The 24,531-nt window shown below is 48.4% G+C and overlaps 1 protein-coding gene across 7 annotated transcripts in view; it reads right to left on the bottom strand.

The window, feature by feature from the left end:
• Window positions 1-24,531, bottom strand: part of STXBP5L (syntaxin binding protein 5 like) — a 413,558-nt gene that overhangs the window by 253,676 nt on the left and 135,351 nt on the right. For all 7 annotated transcript variants that reach the window (XM_040339197.1, XM_040339195.1, XM_040339193.1 and 4 more), the window contains exons 3-4: window positions 13,261-13,342; window positions 6,878-6,978 (exon numbers count right to left, since the gene is read on the bottom strand). In XM_040339197.1, the coding sequence (XP_040195131.1) occupies window positions 6,878-6,978; window positions 13,261-13,342 (183 nt within the window). The remainder of the gene's footprint in view (window positions 1-6,877; window positions 6,979-13,260; window positions 13,343-24,531) is intronic.

The following is a 24,531-nucleotide window of genomic DNA, read 5'->3' on the forward strand; positions in this document are numbered from 1 at the left end:
GTGTAACAAGAACTTTGTTGTAATGAACAGATGCACCAAATAAAGTGCCAACTGAGTCTATACTACCAGCGGAATAAACTCAAAGTTTTGCAGTTTCAAAAGTTCTGACGTCTCCCCACTTTCTTCCCCCTCAAATCACTCAGGTGATGTACTTCTTTGCCTCGGGTTGTAACCATTGTAAGGGCCCCCAAGAGATGACACAGCAGTTAGTGATGGGGGGTGTTCCATGATGAAAGGTTCTCATTTCTCCACCCGAGAGAACTAAAATTCCATTAGCTGTTACCAGCCTGACTCACGTTATCACATCGGCTTTTTGCTAAGCTAGAACTAATAATACATTGACATTTACTGCAGTGTGCAAAACACTTGAGGATGTGATAGCTAGATGGCGGTTCCCCGAGCCTGACGAGAGCCTCGACTTCTCATTTCATCTCTGATGTGTTTTTGTAAAACGCAGTTAGCGGCTGTACCTTTGGGGGAAGCGGGAAAAGTGTCCTTAATCACACCCTGCCTAGATAGTTTGCAATACTTAACCCGTCTCCCGCTGACACCATGTACTTTGCGTGCCAAATTATAGGGCAGGCGCTCACCAAGCCAGACGTTTCAAGAATATTCAAGTGTTTATTGGCAGCATACATTCTGTCTTGTCATACTGGTTAATATCTAATCGTATTGTTAAAGAGGACCAGCTACACTATATTACCAAAAGTATTGGGACGCCTGCCTTTACACGCACATGAATTTTTATGGCATCCCAGTCTTAGTCCGTAGGGTTCAATATGGAGTTGGCGCCGCCCTTTGCAGCTACAACAGCTTCACCTCTTCTGGGAAGGCCGTCCACAAGGTTTAGGAGGGTGTCTATGGGAGTGTTTGACCATTCTTCCAGAAGACCATTTGTGAGGTCAGGCACTGATTTTGAATGAGAAGGCCGCTCATCCGGAAAAACAACTGCGGTTGGTTCAACGACGATCTCACGTTGCTGAAACAAGAACGCAGAAGAGCGGAAGCAGCCTGGAGAAGAAACTCAACAGAGGGAAACCACACAATCTACAAATTAATCACCAAGAAATATCACAAAGATCATTTTTCTAATATCCTCGCCAAAGCCTACAACCGTCCCCGCAAACTCTTCAATTTAGTTGCTCAGACCATGAATCCAGCCTGCCTAGAGGCTCCGAATTTTGAATCACAAAATTTTTGCAACAAATTATCGGATTATTTCATTAACAAAATTGAAAATATCCGTGAAATTATTCAGCAAAAAAGATCCTCTACCCACCCCCCTTTAAACCAAAAAGGCAATATTAATACAAATATGCCACAATCGACGAAATTTACACTAAAATCAATCTCCATCGACACCACCAAAAATATCGTTGGTGCCTAATGATATCATTCCCACTAAACTGTTGAAAGAATGTGGCGATATTTTGGCACCGGCTATCAGGCACCTCATAAACCAATCTTTTAAGGAAGGCATGGTGCTGACCTCCCTGAAACAAGGCATAATCAAACCCATCTTAAAAAAAAACAGGGCTCGACCCCAAAGACCCAAACCCTCGGCGACCCATATCTTCTCCAAGGTAATGGAGAAAGCAGTAGTGCAACAGCTACAACACCATTTAGATACCTACAAACTACTGGATCGATTTCAATCGGGTTTCCGTCCTGGTCATGGAACGGAAACAGCACTTCTCAAAATTTGAGATGACGCTCTCGAAGCTGCAGATGATGGAGAATCTTGTCTCCTGGTACTGTTGGACCTGAGCGCAGCTTTTGATACAGTAGACCACAAATTGCTGCTGACCCGCCTAGCTGAAGTAGCTAGAGTGGCAGACTCGGATCTACCCTGGTTCTCCTCCTTTTTGGAAAACCGATCACAGATAGTGAAACTAGGTCCTATAACTTCTGAAAAACGCATGGTGTCATGCGGAGTCCCTCAGGGGTCACCCTTGTCGCCCGTACTATTCAATATTTATCTCCGCCCCTCCTCAAACTTATCAGTAACCAGAATCTACTCTACCATTCCTACGCGGATGACACCCAACTCTATTTCCGTATCAGCAACAAAAAGGATCATTATCTCGGACTAGAGAAATGCCTTACTCTGATAGAGAATTGGATGACGGATAGTTATCTTAAACTCAATGGCTCAAAAACAGAACTCCTTCTGTTCCACGCCAACCGGAAAAGACTCGCTACAACAACATGGATGCCCCCGCCCATTTTGGGACAAACCATCACCCCTAGCACCAAAGTCTTTGAGTCACTTTTGACTCCGACATGACAATGGATGCACAAATAAGTTCAGTAGTCAGCGGATCCCACCATCTGCTGCGCCAACTAGGTAGACTTATTCCCTTTATCCCAAAAGAAGACATAGCAGTTGTGATGGGAACCATAATCAACTCCAGACTCGACTATGCAAATGACCTTTACCTCGGACTCCCAAAATACCAAATTGCGCGTCTACAAGTCGTCCAGAATACGGCGGCACGACTTGTAACATGAAAAAAACCTGGGAATCAATCTCTCCCTCCCTTAGGTCCCTTCACTGGCTGCCTGTAAAAGATCGAATCGCGTTTAAGGCACTCTGCCTGACGCACAAATGTGTACAAAACAGTGCACCCCAATATCTATGCGAAATATTAAAATGTCATAACCCAAACCGTGTCCTCCGATCTACCAACCAAAATCGACTCCAAATACCCAAGGCCCGATACAAGTCCAAAGGAGAACGGCGATTTGCAGTCCAAGGACCTCGACTATGGAACGCTTTACCAACCAGCATCCGAATGGAAGGGAATCACCAGGCCTTCAGAAAAAAACTCAAAACCCATCTATTCTGAAGGCAAAAAATAGTAGGAAATGGATACCAAGCGCCTTGAGGCGATTCAGTTCGCATATGTAGCGCTATACAAGTTTCTCACTCACTCACTCAAGGCCGGGCTTCTCTGCCGGTTTTCAGTGGCGGCTGGTGGTAATTTTCTTGTCAGCCGGTCGGTCGGCGGGCGGGTCTGGTGAACTTGCCCCATCTATGCAGCACTTCACTTGTGGCAGCTTTCCCTTCCTCTGCTCTCCACGATCATCGGCGGCTTCTGTTTCCTCCCTCCTCCTCGGTGGCCAAATCAGGAGTCGTCTCTTTTCAGCCAATCGAAAAACGGGTCTCAGACCTGCTTCTGATTGGCCGGATTGAGGATCATTGTTACAACAGCGATTTTTAATTTGCTGTTGTAACACCTGGGTGGGCTCATGGCGCAATGCTCTGTGTTCCGAGCCCACCCAATTTTGAAGCCTATTAGAGACTGTGGCTCTAATCAGGTGCTTAATCCAGGCGCCCTGAAAGGGGCTGGGCACATGAATAGAAGGGGGTGGCTGCGGCGGACGTGGATAGATTCATGCTATGCATAAATCTATCCATTAACCATATAGGGGGTGGCGTGGATAGAGGGGGCAGCACCCGGGCGCCCTAATGGACGGGCCGCCACTGCCGGTTTTTCTTACTTGCAATGCCGGTGTTCTGTCGAGAAGTGCCCCCCATCGAATAGTGCCGCTGCACATGCACTGTACGTCACAGCACAACTGCTGATTTGCCGGGCTGGGCTGACGTAACCATGGCGCATGCGCACATCGTAGAAGGTATCTCTCTATGGGAGATACCATTTCAAAGGCACAATTTAATCCTATACAAACCCCTGGGGGGGCCGTAGTTCTCAGATTGTGCATCGCTGCTGTTCGAGGGCGGCTAGTGGTGAGGCACAATGTGAGAACAATGTGAGAACTACGGTCTCCCCCTGATGTTTGTATAGGTTTCAATTCTGCTTGTGAAATGGTATCTCCCATCGAGAGATACCTCCTACGATGTAATCCAAAGTAGGGCTATATTCTTCATATATATTCACAATGACTAATCAATCCGAGGAGGGGAAAGGGCAAAAGGGGGGGCCAGGGGAGAACAGGGGAGCCCGGGGCAGCAGGACAGGGATGTGGATGTCGCTGGTTGTACACTGTAGTACGTTTGTGTGAATGAGTAGATTTCAACCTAATTATTTCAGAGACATTTCCTCTTACTCTTCCCGTTTTATCTTTGGGACAGGAAGCAAATGAAAATCTCCCCAATAGGACACAGAAAATAAAAAGCAGATGGGAGTTCTTCCCTAGTCCCTCCAAAAATTCCTTTAAATACTGTGCCTCGGGGGGTCCCCTTAGTTTGCCAGTAAAGTGGCGCATCTGTGCCATGTATAGAACCTGCTGCAGCAAAACGGGAGCGGCGTGTGGAGGAGCCGATGACCTCCATGTCTCTCCTGCAGCCGCTGAATGTTTCCGAAAGGGAGAGGAAGAGAAGTAGGCATTCAGCGGCTACATGGAGGGTTCGTTTCCTCTACATGCCGCCGCCCCCACCCCCCCTGGAGCATGGGGCTGCTGGGTCGCAACGGCCACCCCTGTATGCACACTCCAAGGGGATAGTATCCTATAAGTCCTATTGTTAAAGCCAATCTCCGGGCAAAAAATAAAAAAGAACTCACAGCGTCCTTCCCACCCAATTACCATTCCTCTCCTGTACCCCCCTCTACTACAGGCAGAAGCTTCCTTCACTCATCGCGGCCCACACGCCGGCTTCGGCTACGGCTCTGCAGTCGTCTTCCTGAGCCAGCAGAGAAAGTTCTTAGCGCTTTATGGAAGAATCTTTTTGTACAACTTGAGCATCTGTACTTCTGAGGGACCGATCTGCCAAGAGCTGTACAAGAACAGACCCCTCACTTCTATTTCCTGCCATCACAGAAGGTTCCGGCAGGAGATGAGTTCTCGTTGCCGAGTCATATTTTTGTTTTATGGCTCACATTGCACTTTATTTATTTTCTCCCACCCCTCCCCTCCCCCCCTGCACACAAATACATGTTTATTACTAAGTCGGAATGTAAGTCACCTAAGACCAGCAAGGGGGCACTATTCCTCCCACTGACACCAACAATGGGGCATTTTTCCTCCCACTGATATCAATTATATCAATGATGGGACACTATTCCTCCCACTAATACCAATGATGGGGCACTATTCCTCCCACTGACACCAATGATGGGGCACTATTCCTCCCACTGACACCAATGATGGGGCACTATTCCTCCCACTGATATTAATGATGGGGCACTATTCCTCTCACTGACACCAATGATGTGGCACTATTGCTTCCACTAATACCAACGATGGGGTATTATTTCTCCCATTGATACCAATAATAGGGCACTATTCCTTCCACTGATACTAATGATGGGGCACTATTCCTTCCACTGATACCAATGATGGGGCAATTTTCCTCCCTTTAATACCAATAATGGGGATCTATTCCTCCCACTGACACTCAAGATGGGGCACGATTCATCCCACTAATACCAATGATGGGGCACTATTCCTCCCACTTATACCAATGATGGGGGCACTATTTTCTCCTATTTTCTCCCACTAATACCAATGGAGGGGCACTATTCCTCCCACTAATGCCAACACTGGGGCACTATTCCTTCCACTGATACCAATGATGGGGCACTATTCCTCCCACTAATACCAACGATGGGGGCACTAATTTCTCCCACTGATACCAATGGAGGGGCAATATTCCTCCCACTAATACCAACGATGGGGCACTATTCTTCCTACTAATACCAATGATGGGGGCACTATTATACCCACTAGTACCAATGCAGGGGCAATAGTCCTCCCACTAATACCAATGATGGGGCACTATACCTCCCACTGACTACAGGCACTGAATTTTTTTTTACTTCCACTGACTCTGGGGAATTTTCTACTATCACTGGCCACTCCAGCCCACCTAAAGTCTGAAGGACAGTAAACAGTCCCTTTATTTAGAAAGTTAGGAGACCCCTGATCTAGAGTACCGTTATACAGCTGAGGGATGGAGCACTAGGGGTCATCGGTTGGAATATCCCAACCATGGGACTATTTGCCAGTATGTGTATGTATGAATGTGAGTTAGAGACTGTAGAGGAATGGCCCGTGATACCCAGAGACTTTTGAAGGATGCGGGGTACTCCTGTGCCAGCTTCACCAATGACTCTTGGGTCTAGGGTCAACCTATGTTCATTAGGGGCATAGGATGACTGAGAACTGATATATCGGATTACATGAGATGGGACATTAATGATAATTCATGTATTGCAGGATATCTTGAAAAATTACAAGTGGTTTATTCTGACCCCAACAGGTCAATAGAGTGACTCATTCAATGTGTAACATAGACTGTTGAGATGCTAATTAAGTCCACCTGGCTGTAGTGATGGGGCTTGCTGAGATTGCATTTTGTTGTCCATTGTGCTAATTAGTCTGCTCCTAAGATATTTAATTGTGTAATACTATTGATAATAGATGTGGAATGTGACTTGTCAGCTGTAGTAATTGATTCATGTAGATTCGGTGCCAGAATGTCTGTCTGGGATGTGAATTGAGGGGGGACTCGTTAATCACCCATTGTGTGATGTTTTGGGTGGAGTGTTTCATTGTCCCTGTGATTACTGCAGCATGCTAACTGTAGAACAATCTGAGAGTTTACCATTAAAGCATTCATTCGTTTGGACCAGAGGGAACAGAGCTTGTGTCTTGTCTTTCTGGGGGGAATTCTTATGGATCATGTCTGCTGGATTGTTGGAGTGTCGGATAAGCTGTCTTGGGTTGGTGGAATGGAATATCGTAACGGCGTTAACCCCTGACTGTTACAGGGACCTTAGATTGTAAGCTCCTTGAGGGCCAGGACTGATGTGAATGTACAATATATATGTAAAGCACTGTGTAAATTGACAGCGCTATATACAGTAAGTACCTGTAATATGAATATAAATAAATAAGTGGTCGTCTTTCTTACCTTTCTTTGTTAAATTTAAGGGAATGTAGAACAGCTGGCCTCTTCTGTCTCAGGTTCCATAAGTGAAGAGTCTCGTCGGCACATGCAGTGACCAAGGCACCCTGTGGATACAGACGAGGTGGGGGGGGGGGGGGGGGTATGCAAAAAACAGGTAAGTTATTAAATAACTATGATTTCCTGTCCAGAACAATGACAACACTTCACTGAATAACAAGCAACAATAACAGTCTACCAAAAAACAACTTGCATAAAAACATTTTTTCAGTTTTGCTGCAGCAGGTTCTATACATGGCACAGTTGCCCCCACTTTACAGACAGACTAAGGGGGCCACTTTACAGGCAGACTAAGGGGACCCCCCCCCCCCAGGCACAATATTTAAAGGATTTTTTTTATCGTTCTTAATTTTAGAGAGACTAGTGAAGAGTTAGAACCCCCGTCTGCTTTTTATTTTCTGTGTCCTATTGGGGAGATTTTCATTCGCTTCCTGTCCCAAAGATAAAACGGGAAGAGTAAGAGGAAATGTCTCTGAAATAATTAGGTTTAAATCTACTCTTGGGTCTCATTCACACAAACGTACGACAGTGTACACCCATGTGAGGGCCAGGCTTGCCCACACGGGGGGGAGCACAGGTGTTCCATGCATCTGTGGGCAGGCAGTCCCATTCATGTCTATTGGGACACATGTCTATTGCTTCCAATTTGACAGCCATGCATGGTGCATGGCCCCAAACGCAGGAAAATGTGCATCCACTGCCAAAATCGGCCTGAGCGCAGCACAGGGGTGAATGCAGAGGCAGACAAAAGCATCTTGGCCCAAATTTTATATGAGCACCCCAAAATCATTCACACAGGGAGGGGACCGGGATCTGGGGGGTCCCCTTGTTAAAGAAGGCTTCTAGATTCTGATAAGTTACCTGCCCGCAGACCCCTACAACCACAGCCCAGTGTTGTTGGGAAGAGGCCCTTGTCCCCATCAACATGGGGACAAGGTGCTTTTGGGGTCAGGTCCCTGAACCTTACCAGACCACATGCCTTTAACATGAGGGGTGCTCTGCCCCCCCCGGGCAGAGCACCCCTCATGTTAAAGGCATGTGGTCTGGTAAGGTTCAGGGACCTGACCTGCCGGGCTGCATGCTCGGATAAGTGTCTGGTATGGATTTTAGGGGGGAAACCCACGTTTTTTTTTTATTTGGCGTGGGGTTCCCCTTAAAATCCATACCAGGCCCTTCGGGGGGGAGCCCCACGCCGTTTTTCTTAACATTTTTGTATTGCTGCCAATAGTATTGTATTGCCAGAAATTTAAATGTAATTTTGTTTTTCTGCAGCAGGTTCTATACATGCCACAGACGTGCCACTTTACAGGCTGACTAAGGGGACCCCCCAGGCACGATATTTAAAGGAATTTTACATTTTTATTGTTTTACATGAAGCATCAGTAAAATCACTGCTCCTGTAAAAATTATGTTTTCTTTAAAAAGAAAGTGTTTGCATTGGTACATGTCCCCCAGAGCAGTACTCGGACCCCCATACCCTTTTTATGGCCAATATCTTGCATATGAGCCTTCAAAACTAGCACTTTTTAATTTTCGAGTTCGGATCCCATTGACTTTAATAGGGTTTGTAGTTTGGTTTCAAACGTTTGCGATGTTTGAGAGTTCTGGCGCGAACCGAACCAGGGGGTGTTCGGCCCAACTCTAGTCGGTAGAAGTTCCTTGCACACATTTTTGCCTCTCAGATCTGTACCTGTCAGGGGAAATTCTATTCACTTGCCAAAATGTAGGGAGCATTCTTCACACTGATCATCACCATAATCTACCCCAAGTCTCACGCAGTGCCCGGACAAAGACATTTTTAGCGCCCAGGGGAAAGATGCCAAACTGCACCCCCCTCCCCTTCCCTGCTCATGATGTGCAAGCTTAGGTGAGCCAACGCCCAGCAGTCACTCGCTTGTCAAAATCACCGCCACTGACACTCCTCCTGTCAGCCTTGTACCAGGCGAAATGCACCCTCATCCCTACAGTAAACCACTGTGCCCCATGGCAGCCACTCCTCTTGCCCACTCCTTGTCCTGGCCCTGCGGCCCCACACATTTTTTCTACAATTGCTTCGTGCATTGCCGGCACCTGGGTTTCTCTGAGAGGACACAGATTTATCCACATACCAAATTGGAGCGGTGACTATCTTCTCACTCAGCCCTGAGCTGTTTGCCGGTCGGTCTGGCACTTACCCCCATCAGCGCAGAGGGGTGGCAGGCAGCGTGGTGCAGCAGCCTCTCCTCCATGGCAGCTTCCAGATCCTCTCCTTCTCCTCTGCGTCCAATAGGATTGTCTGTCCTTTCAGCCAATCGGGTGACCAATGTCAAAACTGGCTTTCTGATTGGCTGGGAGGAGGATTAGTGTTACAACAGTGAATATTAATTGGCTGTTGTAACACACCTGGGTGGGATCGGAGCGCACACTCTCTGCGACCCGAGCCCAAGCCTAATCGTTGCTTCAAAAAAAAACAGCCCCTCCGCATTGGAATCCATGAGACGGTGTCCTGAAAGGGAAAGGGAGTCACCGCTCCAGGTGGGTCTGCTAAGCAATCAAGAACTTCTCAGGAAACCAAGGGTGCCGGCAATGCACTAGGCAAATAATAGAAATATCAAAAGGATGGACAGCCGCACTCCAAAAGAACTCTTGAGTTGTCTTTATTGGTAAAATCAATAGAAAATTCACCACAGCAAAGCAGCCTACGCGTTTCACACTGTCTCAGTGCTTAGTCATGGCTGAAAGGGGCCGGACGCATGGATAGGGGAGCCGGTGATCTGACGATATGGTTCCGGCAATCCTTGCCGATGGAAATCACCGAACCTCCAGGGCGAAGTGGAATTTGAGGTAAGTGGCCAGTCGGGCTCACGTCCTCGCTTCGCTCGGATGGCTCGCTACGCTTGCTCGGCCTCCTGGCTCTTTTTTTAACATCCTCCAATCCACTGGGATGTTAAGGAATGAGCCTGGATGCCAGCCGAGGTTCGGAGATTTCCGTCGGCAAGGATTGCGCCTGCGCAGTCCTTACAGGAACCATCTCGATAGCCGGAACCATACCGACAAGTCACCGGCGATGGACGGGGGGGGCTCTGCCCATGCGCCCTTAATGGACAGGCTGCCCCTCTTCCTATTGGAAGAATTTCCCTTTATTCTGGTTTCATTGACAACTGTAAATCACTTTCTATTCCGGTGACAATGGTCACCAGTGAATGCCCCCCCCCCCCCGACAGGAATACAGACAGTCATAAAAATTCTGATGCAGAAAAAAGAATGAGAGCGCCGCACCGTTAGTGATATCCCAGGAGCCTTGTATGACCCGGGATTAGACGCTGATGGTGCAGAGGAAGTAATGAGAGCAACGCATCACTACTTCAAGAGTCCAAACTGATGATCTTTTTTTTTTTTACTAATATAACAAGATTACATAGGATTACACAGGCCAGCCAGCACATGGCTTTTGTCTCCAGATCCAGATTATTAACTATTTCTTCTCTCGATGGGTGCAGAGCCCAGTCACACAAGGAGCTTATAAAGCCCTGATGAAGGAGGATTGCTCCTCGCCCGCCAAAATGTGTGTGCCGTTTTATCCCGCGTTATCTTGTATGAATAAAAAGATCCTCAGATTGAACTCTTAAATGACTGGCGTGTCCCTCTCACTACTTTCCTCTGCATTAAAATCCAATCCTGGGGTCAGATTCGACTTCTGGGACATGGGAGGTTCTTAAAACGGAAACTCTAGCTTCTGTTACACTTTACATACACTATAATGTCAAAAGTATTGGGACGCCTGTCTACACGCACATAAAAGCGGAGGTTCACCCAAATAACATTTATATCAGACCAACTTCTTTATACTTCTAACATGTACAGTCCGCAATTTTTTTTTTTTTTTAGGCTGTACATACCTTCTGTAACGGAATGGCCCGTGATACCCAGAGACTTTTGAAGGATGCGGGGTACTCCTGTGCCAGCTTCACTAATGACTCTTGGGTCTAGGGTCATCCTATGTCCAATAGGGGCATAGGATGACTGAGAAATTATATCTCGGATTACATGAGATGGGACAGTAATGATAATTCATGTATTGCAGGATATCTTGAAATATTACAAGTTGTTCCTTCTGAACACAACAGGTCAATAGAGTGTCTCTTTCAATGTGGAACATAGACTGTTGAGGTGCTAATTAAGTCTACCTGGCTGTAATGATAAAAGCTTGCTGTTGTGCTAACTAAGTCTGCCTCTCAAGAACCTTTCATTGTGTGAAGTTCTATTGATGATAAATATGTGTTGGCAGTCTGAAAGGTCAGATGTCTGACCTTTCGGGTGTAGTGGATTAGCATGTCAATTACGTCTACAACGGAATGTGTATTGAAGCACCCATTGTATCATGTTGTGGGTGAAGTTGAGTCATTGTCCATATTTGGCTTCTAACTGTATAAAAACCTGAGAGTTTACCGTTAAAGTATTCATTCGTTTGGAACCAGAGAACAGAGCTTGTGTCTCGTTATTCTGGGGAATCCAATGGGTCCTATCTGCTGGATTGTCGGAGTGTCGGATAAGCTGTTGTGGGTTGGTGGAATGGAATATCGTAAATGGTGTTAACCCCTGACCGTTACACCTTCTAATCTATATTTGCAATTCGGCTTCCGGGTACTTCTCCCCGCGGGAGTAGGCGTTTCTATGCTGAAGAGGCATGTCCTCTGGGAGGTCGCCCAGATGATTGACGTCGTTTCAGAAAAAGTTCTCCCGGCGGATAAGGCCCCGCCCCCCGTAGGCGCGTCATGAGTCACGGGAGTTTCCGAAAGAAGCCGAACATGCAGAGCTGCGAGTCGGCTCTATACGGCGCCTGTGCACCGACTAGGAGCCGTGTAGAGCTGCCTGCGCAGGCGCCGTATAGAGCTTCTTCATGTTCGGCTTCTTTCGGAAACGCCGTGACTCGTGACGCACCTACGCAATAAAGAGGGCGGGGCCTTATCCGCCAGGAAGAACTTTTTTTGAAACAACGTCAATCATCTGGGCGACCTCTCAGATGACATGCCTTCTCAGCATAGAAACGCCTACTCCTGCGGGGAGAAGTACCCGGAAGCCGGACTGCAAATATAGATTAGAACAGGGGTAGGCAATCTCGGGCCCTCCAGCTGTGGTAAAACTGCAAATCCCATCATGCCTCTGTCTCTAGGAGTCATGCCTGTGATTGTCAGGGTCTTGCAATGTCTCATGGGACTTGTAGTTTCAAAACAGCTGGAGGGCCGAGTTTCCCTCTTGCCTGGATTAGAATTATAAAGAAGTTGGTCTGATATAAATGTTATTTGGGTGAACCTCCGCTTGAAGTTTAATGGCACATACGGTCCGTGTTCATCCGATTCCCCATAGGGGAGAGCGGAGGAAAGACAGGGCGGTCCCTGCACAGTGTAAATCAGATAGGTTAAGCGGATCTAAAGATCCGCTAACCTATCTGAATCCGGTCCACTGTGTTCAGTGTTCCGCCTATCACGGAGGCCCTCTCGTCCGAGACCGAGGACGAGAGGGCCTCCGTGATAGGCGAACACTGAACACAGTGTCTCCTGGGAAGCTGAGTGTTCGGCCTATCACGGAACAGCAGAAGGAGGAGGCGCGGCTTTTGAAAAAATGGACGGGCGCGGTCTGACAGATACTGCATGTCTTAGGATAAGGTAAGGAATCGTCAAGACATGCAGTGACACAGTGAGGCATGTAATGGGGCACAGTGAGTCTGGCATGTAGTGGCACAGTGAGGCATGTAATGGGGCACAGTGTGTCTGGCATGTAATGGCACAGTGAGGCATGTAGTGGTACAGTCTGGCATGTAATGGTGGCACAGTCTGGCATGTAATGGCACAGTGAGGCATGTAGTGGCACAGTCTGGCATGTAATGGTGGCACAGTCTGGCATGTAATGGCACAGTGAGGCATGTAGTGGCACAGTCTGGCATGTAATGGTGGCACAGTCTGGCATGTAATGGCACATTGAGGCATGTAGTGACACAGTCTGGCATGTAATGGCACATTGAGGCATGTAGTGACACAGTCTGGCATGTAATGGCACAGTGAGGCATGTAATGGCACAGTGAGGCGAGGCATGACTAGTAGGAAGGGGGTCATTTAAGCTGGAAAATTAGGGGGTCGCCTTTTACGCCGGCAAATACGGTAGACAAGTTTTGATAACAGTTTAGCTTTTTATAGGTTTTTGTTTATTATATATTTAACACAATGTTACTACACAAATATTTCTGTGTGAAGAAAGATTGTTGCAATCCAGTTGTAACCTGTGTGTGTGGCCCACATCAAAGAATTTCTGTAACATTAAACGCAAAAAAAAAAAAAAAAGGTGCCGCTCACCTCGTTGATAAGGAACTGGAGATGCAGGACGGCTGCTCCGCTGTCATGCTGACAATGGCAATCAACGCCCGGCCGGCCCAGTCTGTTATAATCGACAGTTAAGGATTTCACTGGTGTACAATTATGAAGCAATTAACCTCGTTAGTGTCACAATTATGTAATCAGCATCCCTCCCAGATCGGGAGCACATGAAACATTAACCCTTTTCCTGACTATACAATCACATTGTGCGGGAGTGGTATGCCCAGATGTACATTGCCCTCGGGGGGGTGCCAGGAGGACTCTGTTGTGGAAAATGTCATGGGCACGCAGGTCTCAGAGCAGAGCCATCCTCATTCTTTCCTCTTCTGTTGCATTCCCTCCCTGTGCTGGATACACAAAGGGTTATTATCGCTGATAGAGACTTCCAGGAATTGCAGAAGGTTGCAGAGATGACAAACAGAAATATATCGCCCAACCTCCCAACGGGCACATCCATCCATCGCCGCGCTGGAGGCTTGCTGCACATATATTGTAATCAGGTTTCGCTTTTTCAGCATCAAACATTGTTATTGGGTTCATGAGAATGATGAGGCGGTGTCTGATTCCCCATGCAGGGGGCAAGGAACACAACATAGGGAACCCTCCGTAATGTACAACAGTCATAAAAGAGTCCACAAACCAAAATGATTCACAAATTAAAGTGGTTGTAAACCCTTCCATTTAAGCTTTATCAGCATCAAACATTGGGGTAGATTCAGGTAGCTACGCTATAATTTACGGCGGCGCAGCGTAGTGTATTTACGCTACGCCTCCGCAACTTACAGGAGCAAGTGCAGTATTCACAAAGCACTTGCTCCGTAAGTCGCGGCGGCGTAGCGTAAATGGGGCCGGCGTAAGCGCGCGTAATTCAAATGGGGAAGGGGGGGCGTGTTTTATGGTAATATGTGATGACCTGACGTGATTGACGTGATTTACGAACGGCGCATGCGCCGTCCGTGTACATATCCCAGTGTGCATTGCTTCCAAGTACGGCGTAACGACGTATTGGTTTCGACGTGAACGTAAATTACGTCCAGCCCTATTCGCGAACGACTTACGCAAACTACGTAAATAATTAAAATTTCGAAGCGGGAACGACGTCCATACTTAACATTGGCTGCGCCTCGTAATAGCAGGAGCAGCCTTACGCCGAAAAAGCCTTAACGCAAACGACGTAAAAAACGAACGCCGGGCGCACGTACGTTTGTGAATCGGCGTATCTAGGAAATTAGCATATTATACGCCGACAACAACGGAAGCGCCCCTAGCGGCCAAAGTGATATTGCACACAATTCTACGCCGCCGCAATCAAGTTACGTCAGTGGAGGAAGCCTATTTTTTCAGCGTAACTGCCTTTGAGATTCGGCGTAACGATACGCGGGCGCGGATTTCAAATTACGGCGGCGTATCTGGAGATACGCCGCCGCAAAAGGTACGTGAATCTACCCCATTGTTATTAGGTTCATGAAACATGAGAATGATGAGGCGGTGTCTGATTCCCCATGCAGGGAGCAAGGCAGAGGCGGCTCTAGGCTTTGTGAGGCCTTAGGCAAAACTTGACATGGGGGCCCCACTCACACCCATGATGGGAAAAAATAATTCAAGGACAAGAGCCTCTTCCACACAACCCTGGCCGGTGGTTGTGGGGGTCTGCAGGCAGGGGGCATATCGGAATCTGGAAGCAGGACGCCCACCAACACACAGCTCCTTTCTCTATCTGCAACATAGAGAGCGTCCTGACTCTCCCGTAGTCCAAGGAAGGGGGGCGAGCACGACACTCCACACCAGGGAGAAAAGCCTTGCATTACTGTGTGGAGTTACAGACAAAAGAACAGAAAGTGAGGATTTCTCAGAAGAAATAAGGACATTTAAAAGCAAAATGGAAGGATGAGGTAAGTGAAGGAGGACTGCACTGAGGTATACACACAGCTCCTTTCTCTATCTGCAACGTAGAGAGCGTCCTGGCTCTCCTGTAGTCCAAGGGAGGGTGCGAGCACGACGCTCTTAGTGAGACCGCAGCCTCTGGGCAGGGAGATGCGCCATAAGTATGGCGCGCTCCCAGCACCAAGACAGATACGCGGCCCTACCGCAAACAAAAAGCCCAGTCCAGTGAGGCCGCATATCTTGGCATTTCACCCTGTAAATTTTTTACCAGAAAATATTCTCATAAAAAATCTCTGCCGACATGGGCCCAGATTCTGAAAGGGCTTACGACGGCGCAACGCCATTTGCGCCGTCGTAAGTCCTAATCTGACCCGTCGTATCTATGCGACTGATTCTTAGAATCAGTTACGCATAGATAACCATTAGATCCGACAGGCGTAAGGCTCTTACGCTGTCAGATCTTAAATGCAATTTTTTTTTCCGCCGCTAGGTGTCGCCTCCGTCGTTTTCCCGATCGAGTGTGCAAATTAGCTATTTACGCGAAATTCCCGAACGTACGCGCGGTCGACGCAGTGAAGTTACGACGTTTCCACATCTTTTGCGACGCGTAAAGTTGCCCCTGCTATATGAGGGGCAACCAATGTTAAGTATGGCCGTCGTTCCCGCGTCGAAATGTAAAAATTTACGTCGTTTGCGTAAGTCGTCCGTGAATGGCGCTGGACGCCATTTACGTTAACGTCGAAGCCAATGACGTCCTTGCGACGTCATTTCGCGCAATGCACGTCACAAAATCTTAGGGACGTTCGGCGCGGGAACGCGCCTAATTTAAATGATCCACGCCCCCTACCCGGATCATTTGAATTAGGCGGGCTTGCGCCGGCGGATTTACGCTACGCCGCCGCAACTTTACAGGCAAGTGCTTTGTGAATCAAGCACTTGCCCGTAAAACTTTCGGCGGCGTAACGTAAATGAGATACGTTACGCAGCCGCATTTTTACGCAAATCTACCAGAATCTGCCCCATTCACTCGAATTTTTATGCAGGCGGGCGAATATTGGCCCAGATTCAGAGAGCAATTGCGTCTGCGTAACCACAGTTACGCAGCGCAATTGCTTACTTGCCCCGGCGTATCGAATGCTCCTGATTCAGGAACCTCGATACGCCGACTGCAGCCTAAGAAATGACTGGCATAAGGCTCCTTATGCAGTCATATCTTAGGCTGCATTCTTACGCAGGCCGCTAGGTGGCGTTCCCGTTGTGGTCAGCGTATAGTATGCAAATTGCATACTAACGCTGATTCACAACCCTACGCGAGCCCTGCGTACGCAGTTTACGTCGTTTGCGTACGTCGGTTTTTGCGTAAGGCTGCCCCTGCTATTAGCAGGGGCAGCCAATGCTACCTATACCCGTCGTTCCCGCGTCGCAAATTTTTAATTTAACGTTGTTTGCGTACGTGAATCGTGAATGGCGCTGGACGCCATTCAGATTCACTTTGAAGCAAATAACGTCCTTGCGACGTCATTTGCCGCAATGCACATCGGGAAAGTTTCCCGACGGAGCATGCGCACTACGTTCGGCGCGGAAACGGGCCTAATTTAAATGATCCACGCCCCCTACGGGATCATTTAAGTTACGCGCCCTTACGCCGGGCATTTTTGAGGAGCGCCCACGCAAATTACGGAGCTACTGCTTCATGAATGAAGCGTAGCGCAAATAATTTGCGGGGGCGCAGGGCAAAAACGGGACGCTGCGCCTCCGTAAGAAGTGCGCAGCGGTACCTGAATCTGCCCCACTGTCTATGAGGTGGAATGCTGGGGCTTGGTGCAAATCTTGTCAGATGGAGGGGATTACTTCTCTTGTCTGATGGTGATCGCTGTCCGCGGTGCTGAAATAGGCAGAGATAAACGACCTGACATGCTTTCCAGCCTTCACCTACTTAAAGTGAAACTTTGGTAATTTTTTCTTCTTTCCATCTATTACATTTTCTGCCCTTGTTGTTGTAATAACTTTGGATAGTAAAAATTTTTTTTTACTGCCAGTAAATCCCTTATACAGCCCACTTCCTGTTTCTTGTCTGGTTATTATTCTAGGCTTATGACATCATACACAGCGCTCTCTCTCTCTCTCTCCTGAGAGTTTACCAGGAAAGGAGGGGGTGGGGGGTGAGCCATAAGAGGGCCAATGAGAGCAGCAGGGTGGAGGTGTGACTCTGTGTGTCTGTGTAAATCCAGGAAGTGAACAGGCTTCAGCTGCCCACAGTTAAAATGGCTGAAGCCAGACTCAGTGGAGGGAGATTTCTTGCTGGCATGTGTCAGGTATGTTGGCGTGTGTGTCAGGTATGTTGGTGGTGTGTCGGGTATGTTGGTGGTGTGTCAGGTATGTTGGCACGTGTCAGGTATGTTGGCGCTGTGTCAGGTATGTTCCTGTGTGTCAGGTATGTTGGTGGTGTGTCAGGTATGTTGGCGCTGTGTCAGGTATGTTCCTGTGTGTCAGGTATGTTGGTGGTGTGTCAGGTATATTGGCGTGTGTGTCAGGTATGTTGGTGGTGTGTTGGGTATGTTGGTGGTGTGTCGGGTATGTTGGCGCTTGTCAGGTATGTTAGTTGTGTGTCAGGTATGTTGGCGTGTGTCAGGTATGTTGGTGGTGTGTCAGGTATGTTGGTGGTGTGTCAGGTATGTTGGTGGTGTGTCAGGTATGTTGGTGGTGTGTCAGGTATGTTGGCGTGTGTGTCAGGTATGTTGGTGGTGTGTCAGGTATGTTGGTGGTGTGTCGGGTATGTTGGCACGTGTCAGGTATGTTGGCACGTGTCAGGTATGTTGGCGAGTGTCAGGTATGTTGGCGCGTGTGTCAGATATGTTGGTGGTGTGTCAGGTATGTTAGTGGTGTGTCAGGTATGTTGGCGTGTGTGTCAGGTATGTTAGTGGTGTGTCAGGTATGTTGGTGGTGTGTCGGGTATGTTGTTGGTGTGTCAGGTATGTTGCCGTGTGTGTCAGGTATGTTGGCGAGTGTCAGGTATGTTGGTGGTGTGTCAGGTATGTTGGCGAGTGTCAGGTATGTTGGTGGTGTGTCGGGTATGTTGGTGGTGTGTCGGGTATGTTGGCACGTGTCAGGTATGTTGGCGCTGTGTCAGGTATGTTCCTGTGTGTCAGGTATGTTGGTGGTGTGTCAGGTATGTTGGCGCTGTGTCAGGTATGTTCCTGTGTGTCAGGTATGTTGGTGGTGTGTCAGGTATATTGGCGTGTGTGTCAGGTATGTTGGTGGTGTGTCGGGTATGTTGGCGCTTGTCAGGTATGTTAGTTGTGTGTCAGGTATGTTGGCGTGTGTCAGGTATGTTGGTGGTGTGTCAGGTATGTTGGTGGTGTGTCAGGTATGTTGGTGGTGTGTCAGGTATGTTGGCGTGTGTGTCAGGTATGTTGGCGTGTGTGTCAGGTATGTTAGCGTGTGTCTGGTATGTTGGCGTGTGTGTCAGGTATGTTAGTGGTGTGTCAGGTATGTTGGCGTGTGTGTCAGGTATGTTGGTGGTGTGTCGGGTATGTTGTTGGTGTGTCAGGTATGTTGCCGTGTGTGTCAGGTATGTTGGCGAGTGTCAGGTATGTTGGTGGTGTGTCAGGTATGTTGGCGTGTGTGTCAGGTATGTTAGCGTGTGTCTGGTATGTTGGCGTGTGTGTCAGGTATGTTGGTGGTGTGTCGGGTATGTTGTTGGTGTGTCAGGTATGTTGCCGTGTGTGTCAGGTATGTTGGCGAGTGTCAGGTATGTTGGCGAGTGTCAGGTATGTTGGGGATGTGTCAGGTATGTTGGCGCTGTGTCGGGTATGTTGGTGGTGTGTCAGGTATGTTGGCGTGTGTCAGGTATGTTGGCGTGTGTGTCAGGTATGTTGGTGGTGTGTCAGGTATGTTGGCGCTGTGTCAGGTATGTTGGCGTGTGTGTCAGGTATGTAGGCGAGTGTCAGGTATGTTGGCGCTGTGTCAGGCGTGTGTGTCAGGTATGTTGGCGCTGTGTCAGGAATGATGGCGTGTGTGTCAGGTATGTTTGCGTGTGTCAGGTATGTTGGCGTGTGTCAGGTATGTTGGCGTGTGTCAGGTATGTTGGCGTGTGTGTCAGGTATGTTGGCGTGTGTCAGGTATGTTGGCGTGTGTGTCAGGTATGTTGGCGTGTGTCAGGTATGTTGGCGTGTGTGTCAGGTATGTTGGCGTGTGTGTCAGGTATGTTGGTGGTGTGTCAGGCATGTTGGCGTGTGTGTCAGGTATGTTGGCGTGTGTGTCAGGTATGTTGGTGTGTGTCAGGTATGTTGGCACGTGTCAGATATGTTGGCGTGTGTCAGGTATGTTGGCGATGTGCCTCAGCTGCACTCAGAATGAATTTTGTGCCCCTAAGAAGAATCTGTCTTGATTGCGGAAGGGAAATGTCATTCGGAGCCTCTGATGTGTTTGTGGGAATCTGAGGAGTCCATGACGGCTATTTTTCATTCCAGAATGTTGCAGTGTAACCACAATTCAGAGGCATTAGGATCATATTGTGCTACATGGAGCTTTTGAGGAGGGGGGAGGGGGGGTGTTGTGGACACTTAGCAGATGGTTCTGGTCCCTGCCAAGCAAACTGCAAATGCCAGATCTAAGTGTGTGTAGTAGGAGTGCTGAATGGCTAAATCCACACTTAAAGAGACACTGCCACCTGCTTATTCAGGGCAAGTGACAATGTCTGCTGATCATCCACCTTCCCATCGAGGTATACTCACCAAACCACCCACCTTCCCAGTGAGGTATACTCACCAAACCACCCACCTTCCCAGTGAGGTATACTCACCAAACCACCCACCTTCCCAGTGAGGTATACTCACCAAACCACCCACCTTCTCAGTGAGGTATACTCACCAAACCACCCACCTTCCCAGTGAGGTATACTCACCAAACCACCCACCTTCCCACCGAGGTATACTCACCAAACCACCCACCTTCTCAGTGAGGTATACTCACCAAACCACCCACCTTCCCAGTGAGGTATACTCACCAAACCACCCACCTTCCCAGTGAGGTATACTCACCAAACCACCCACCTTCCCAGTGAGGTATACTCACCAAACCACCCACCTTCCCAGTCAGGTATACTCACCAAACCACCCACCTTCCCAGTGAGGTATACTCACCAAACCACCCACCTTCCCGGTGAGGTATACTCACCAAACCACCCACCTTCCCGGCGAGGTATACTCACCAAACCACCCACCTTCCCGGCGAGGTATACTCACCAAACCACCCACCTTCCCAGCGAGGTATATTCACCAAACCACCCACCTTCCCAGCGAGGTATACTCACCAAACCACCCACCTTCCCGGCTAAGTATACTCACCAAACCACCCACCTTCCCAGCGAGGTATACTCACCAAACCACCCACCTTCCCAACGAGGTAAACTCACCAATCCACCCACCTTCCCAGTCAGGTATACTCACTAATCCACCCACCTTCTCCTCAAAGCCTCATTGAAGCCTCATCGAAACCTCAAGCAAAACCAAGTGTAAACAGGACTGTAAGCTAACCATTTATTTAGTGACAGGAGCTTTGACTGGCGTTCAGAGAGCTTTAACCACCTGGTATCCGGGCCATTGGCAAAAGACGGCCACAAGGTGGTTCTCAAATGCCGGGAGGACGTCTATGGATGTCCTCGGCTCCTCTGGCCACTGGGGGGCGCGCGTGCCCGCTGAATCACTGCGGTGCTGATGCGCATGCCTGGCGCCCGCGATGATATCAACAAAATCAATTTGGCCACACCCACATTTTGTTGCAGCATGCTAAGTGCACCGCATTTTTACTCTCCTTGGGGCACCCAAAGTGTTCTGGTTTGGCTTGAAGAAAAGGTGGCAATTACCCCCCCCCCCCCCCCATACAGCTGCCAAAACCAAGCATAATTTTTAGAAAAGGTCTCATGCCTCGTACACACCATCGGTTTTTCTCGTGTTTTCTTTTGGCCGGAAAAAACGGCCGTGTGTATGCTTCATAGCAGTTTTCCCGTCAGGAAAACTGCGGTGAAAAAAAAATAGAACTTGTTTTTTCTCGCATTTTTCCTATGGGGAAACACTGCGAGGGAGCATACACACGGCCGGTTTTCCCGACCAAGGCTCTCCTGGCATTTTTCCTGTCGGGAAAACCTGGCAGTGTGTACACAGGTAAAAAAAAGTCAAAAGTCTTTTGACCGCCGGGAAAACCGATGGTGTGTACGAGGCATTAGTCTTTAGGTGGTTCAAAAATAACTCCATAGACGATGGGGCAGATCCTCAAAGAAATTACGCCAGCGTATCTGTTGATACGCCGCGTAATTTCAAATTTTGCGCGTCGTATCTTTGTTTTGGTATCCACCAAACAAGATACGACGGCATCTGTGTTAGATCCGACGGGCGTACGCCTTAGTACGCCGTCGGATCTAAGATGCAATTCTCCACCGGCCGCTGGGTGGCGTTCACGTCGTAATCCGCGTCGAGTATGCAAATTAGCTTTTTTCGACGATCCACAAACGTACGAGCGGCCGTCGCATTCTTTTACGTCGTTTCCGTTCGGCTTTTTCCGGCGTATAGTTAAAGCTGCTATCTGGTGGCGTACTCAATGTTAAGTATGGCCGTCGTTCCCGCGTCTAATTTAGAAAATTTTACGTCGTTTGCCTAAGTCGTCCGTGAATGGGGCTGAACGCCATTTACGTTCACGACGTCAACGTCATTTGGAGCAATGCAGCCTGGGAGTTTTGACAGACGGGGCATGCGCAGTTCGTTCGGCGTGGGGACGCGCTTCATTTAAATGAAACACGCCCCCCTACTCGGCGCATTTAAATTCCGCCGCAAGAAATACACTACACCGCCGTAACTTACGGCGCAAATTCTTTCTGGATTCAAACCAAAGCCAGGTAAGTTACGGCGGCGTAGCGTATCTCAGATACTCTGCGCCGGTGCAGATCTTTGAGGATCTGCCCCTGTCCCTTTAGAGGAGTTAGACATGCGGCCCATTCTGTCTAGAATTCCGCCCCGAGTCGAGAGAAAGAGAGAGAGAGAGAGAGAGAGAGCTGAATTGTTTATTTAACTGAATTCCTTCTATTATGTGTTATAAATAATTAAATCAGCTGGTTATTTTGGTTCCTATATTTTTCAAGCCCAGCTGTCTGTTTATCTGAGAAGGATGAGAACATCCAGAGTTTAGCGGACCTTCCCAGAGTACTCAGCAAACACGTACTTTAAGCTTCCAATTTCCATATAAATGTACAATAAACAGGCCTGTTTATTGATATTTGGTTTTGCAGGGAATGCTGCAAGGTGTTTTTGTCAGAAACAAGGAAACGACACGAACTTTACAGGAAAAAGAAAATCGTTACAGCCATAAATATATATATATATATATATTAAATAAAAATATAAATGAAATGTTCTATATTTAACATCAATCTCTATGTATGTAGCGTGTTTGTTGACGTTGGGTTTGCAGGGAATGCCGCAAGGTTTTTCATAAACAAGGAAATGACATAGAAAAATTAATTGTTACATTTATAAAAAATTATAGATTCCATTTTCTATAACCCCGCTTTCATTTATTACATTTTATGGCAATTAACAGAATTGATCATATTGATATATTTGAAAGCCGAGCTACGGCAATTTAAAGCGGAACTTTACTCTTACAATCAGCTATTTTAACCACTTCCATACAGGGCACTTACGTACCTTCCCGCCCAAGACAATTTTCAGCTTTCAGCACTGTCGCACTTTGAATGGCAATTGCGTGGTCATGCTACACTGTACCCAAACAAAATTGGCGTCCTTTTTTACCCACAAATAGAGCTTTCTTTTGGTGGTATTTGATCGCCTCTGCGATTTTTTTTTTTTGCGCAACAACTAAAAAAAGGCCGAAAATTTTGAAAAAAATTACGTTTTTATTTTTTTCTGTAATTTTTTTGTAAATAAGTAAGTTTTCTCTTTCAATTACGGGCACTGATATGGTGGCACTGATGGGCACAGATGAGATGGCACTGATGGACATCGACGAGGTAGTACTGACGGGCACAGATGAGGTGGCATTGATTGGCGGCGCTGGTATGCGGCACTGATGGGCACACATAGGCGGCACTCATGGGCACTCATGGGCGGCACTGATGGGCACTCATGGGCGGCACTGATGGGCACTCATGGGCGGCACTGATGGGCACTCATAGGCGGCACAGATGGGCACTCATGGGCGGCACAGATGGGCACTGTGGGGTGGCACTTATGGGTGGCACAGATGGGCACTGTGGGGTGGCACTGATGGGCACTGTGGGGTGGCACTGATGGACACTGTGGGGCGGCACTGATGGACATTGTGGGGCGGCACTGATTGGCATCTTTTTTTTTTTTGCATCTTTTTTTTTTTTCCCAGACTTTTTTTTTTTCAGACTTTTTTTTTTTACTTTTTTTTGCCCCGTTCTTTTTTGTTTTGCCCTTCCCTGGTGGGCATCCCTGGTGGTCCATGTGGCGATCCGAGGGGGGGCTGCGCTTGATAAACAATCAGCGCGAACCCCCCCTGTCAGGAGAGCCAGACGCGAGTGAGGAAGAGCCATCAACGGCTCTTCCTGTTTACATCGTGATCAGCCGTGGTTGGACACGGCTGATCACGTGGTAAAGAGTCTCCGTGAGAGACTCTTTACCGAGATCGGTGTTGCGGGGGGTCAGACTGACACCCTGCAACAACGATCGCCGCGATGCGCGCCCCCGGGGGCGCACAGCGGCTCAGAATCCTGAGGACGTCATGTGACGTCCAGTCAGGATTCTACAACCACTTTGCCGACGTCAATATGTCATTGGCGGGCGGCAAGTGGTTAATCCCTTGACGACCGTATATATGGCGGAAAAGCATCTCTTCTGTGTTGGATCCCGTACCTCGGCGCTTCTGTGTAAGGGGGCGTGGCTGTGCTGTGATTCGTTACAGCACAAGCCAATCAGGAGGACCCTGCCAATGATCGTGTAAGATCATGTACTAGGTATGTGATCCTGCACTTCTAGGTAGGGGGCGCATGTGACGCCGGTGAACTGGCTGTGCTGTGATTAACCCAGGGCTCGACAATATCCGGGCGCCTGGTCGCAATTGCGACAAGAAATTGTGACCTGGCGCCCGCCGGAAATTGAGGCAACGGCTTTGCGGCCTACAAGGCCGTGGACTCAATTACCGGCCCGTCGTGGGCCCGGCGCGATCGTGCAGCGGGGGCGCACGGAGGCACAGGATCCTGTGTCTCTGAGCGCCCCCACCTCCCCCGCCGCACGATCGCCAGAAATTGAGGCCGCGGCGCCATCTGGTGGTGGCCGTTGGCATTACAAGTAAAACAGCATGTTTGACTCAGCCCTGCCCACGGCGCCC

The sequence above is a fragment of the Rana temporaria genome, chromosome 2, assembly GCF_905171775.1.
Source record: "Rana temporaria chromosome 2, aRanTem1.1, whole genome shotgun sequence".
NCBI classification, from domain to species: Eukaryota; Metazoa; Chordata; class Amphibia; order Anura; family Ranidae; genus Rana; species Rana temporaria.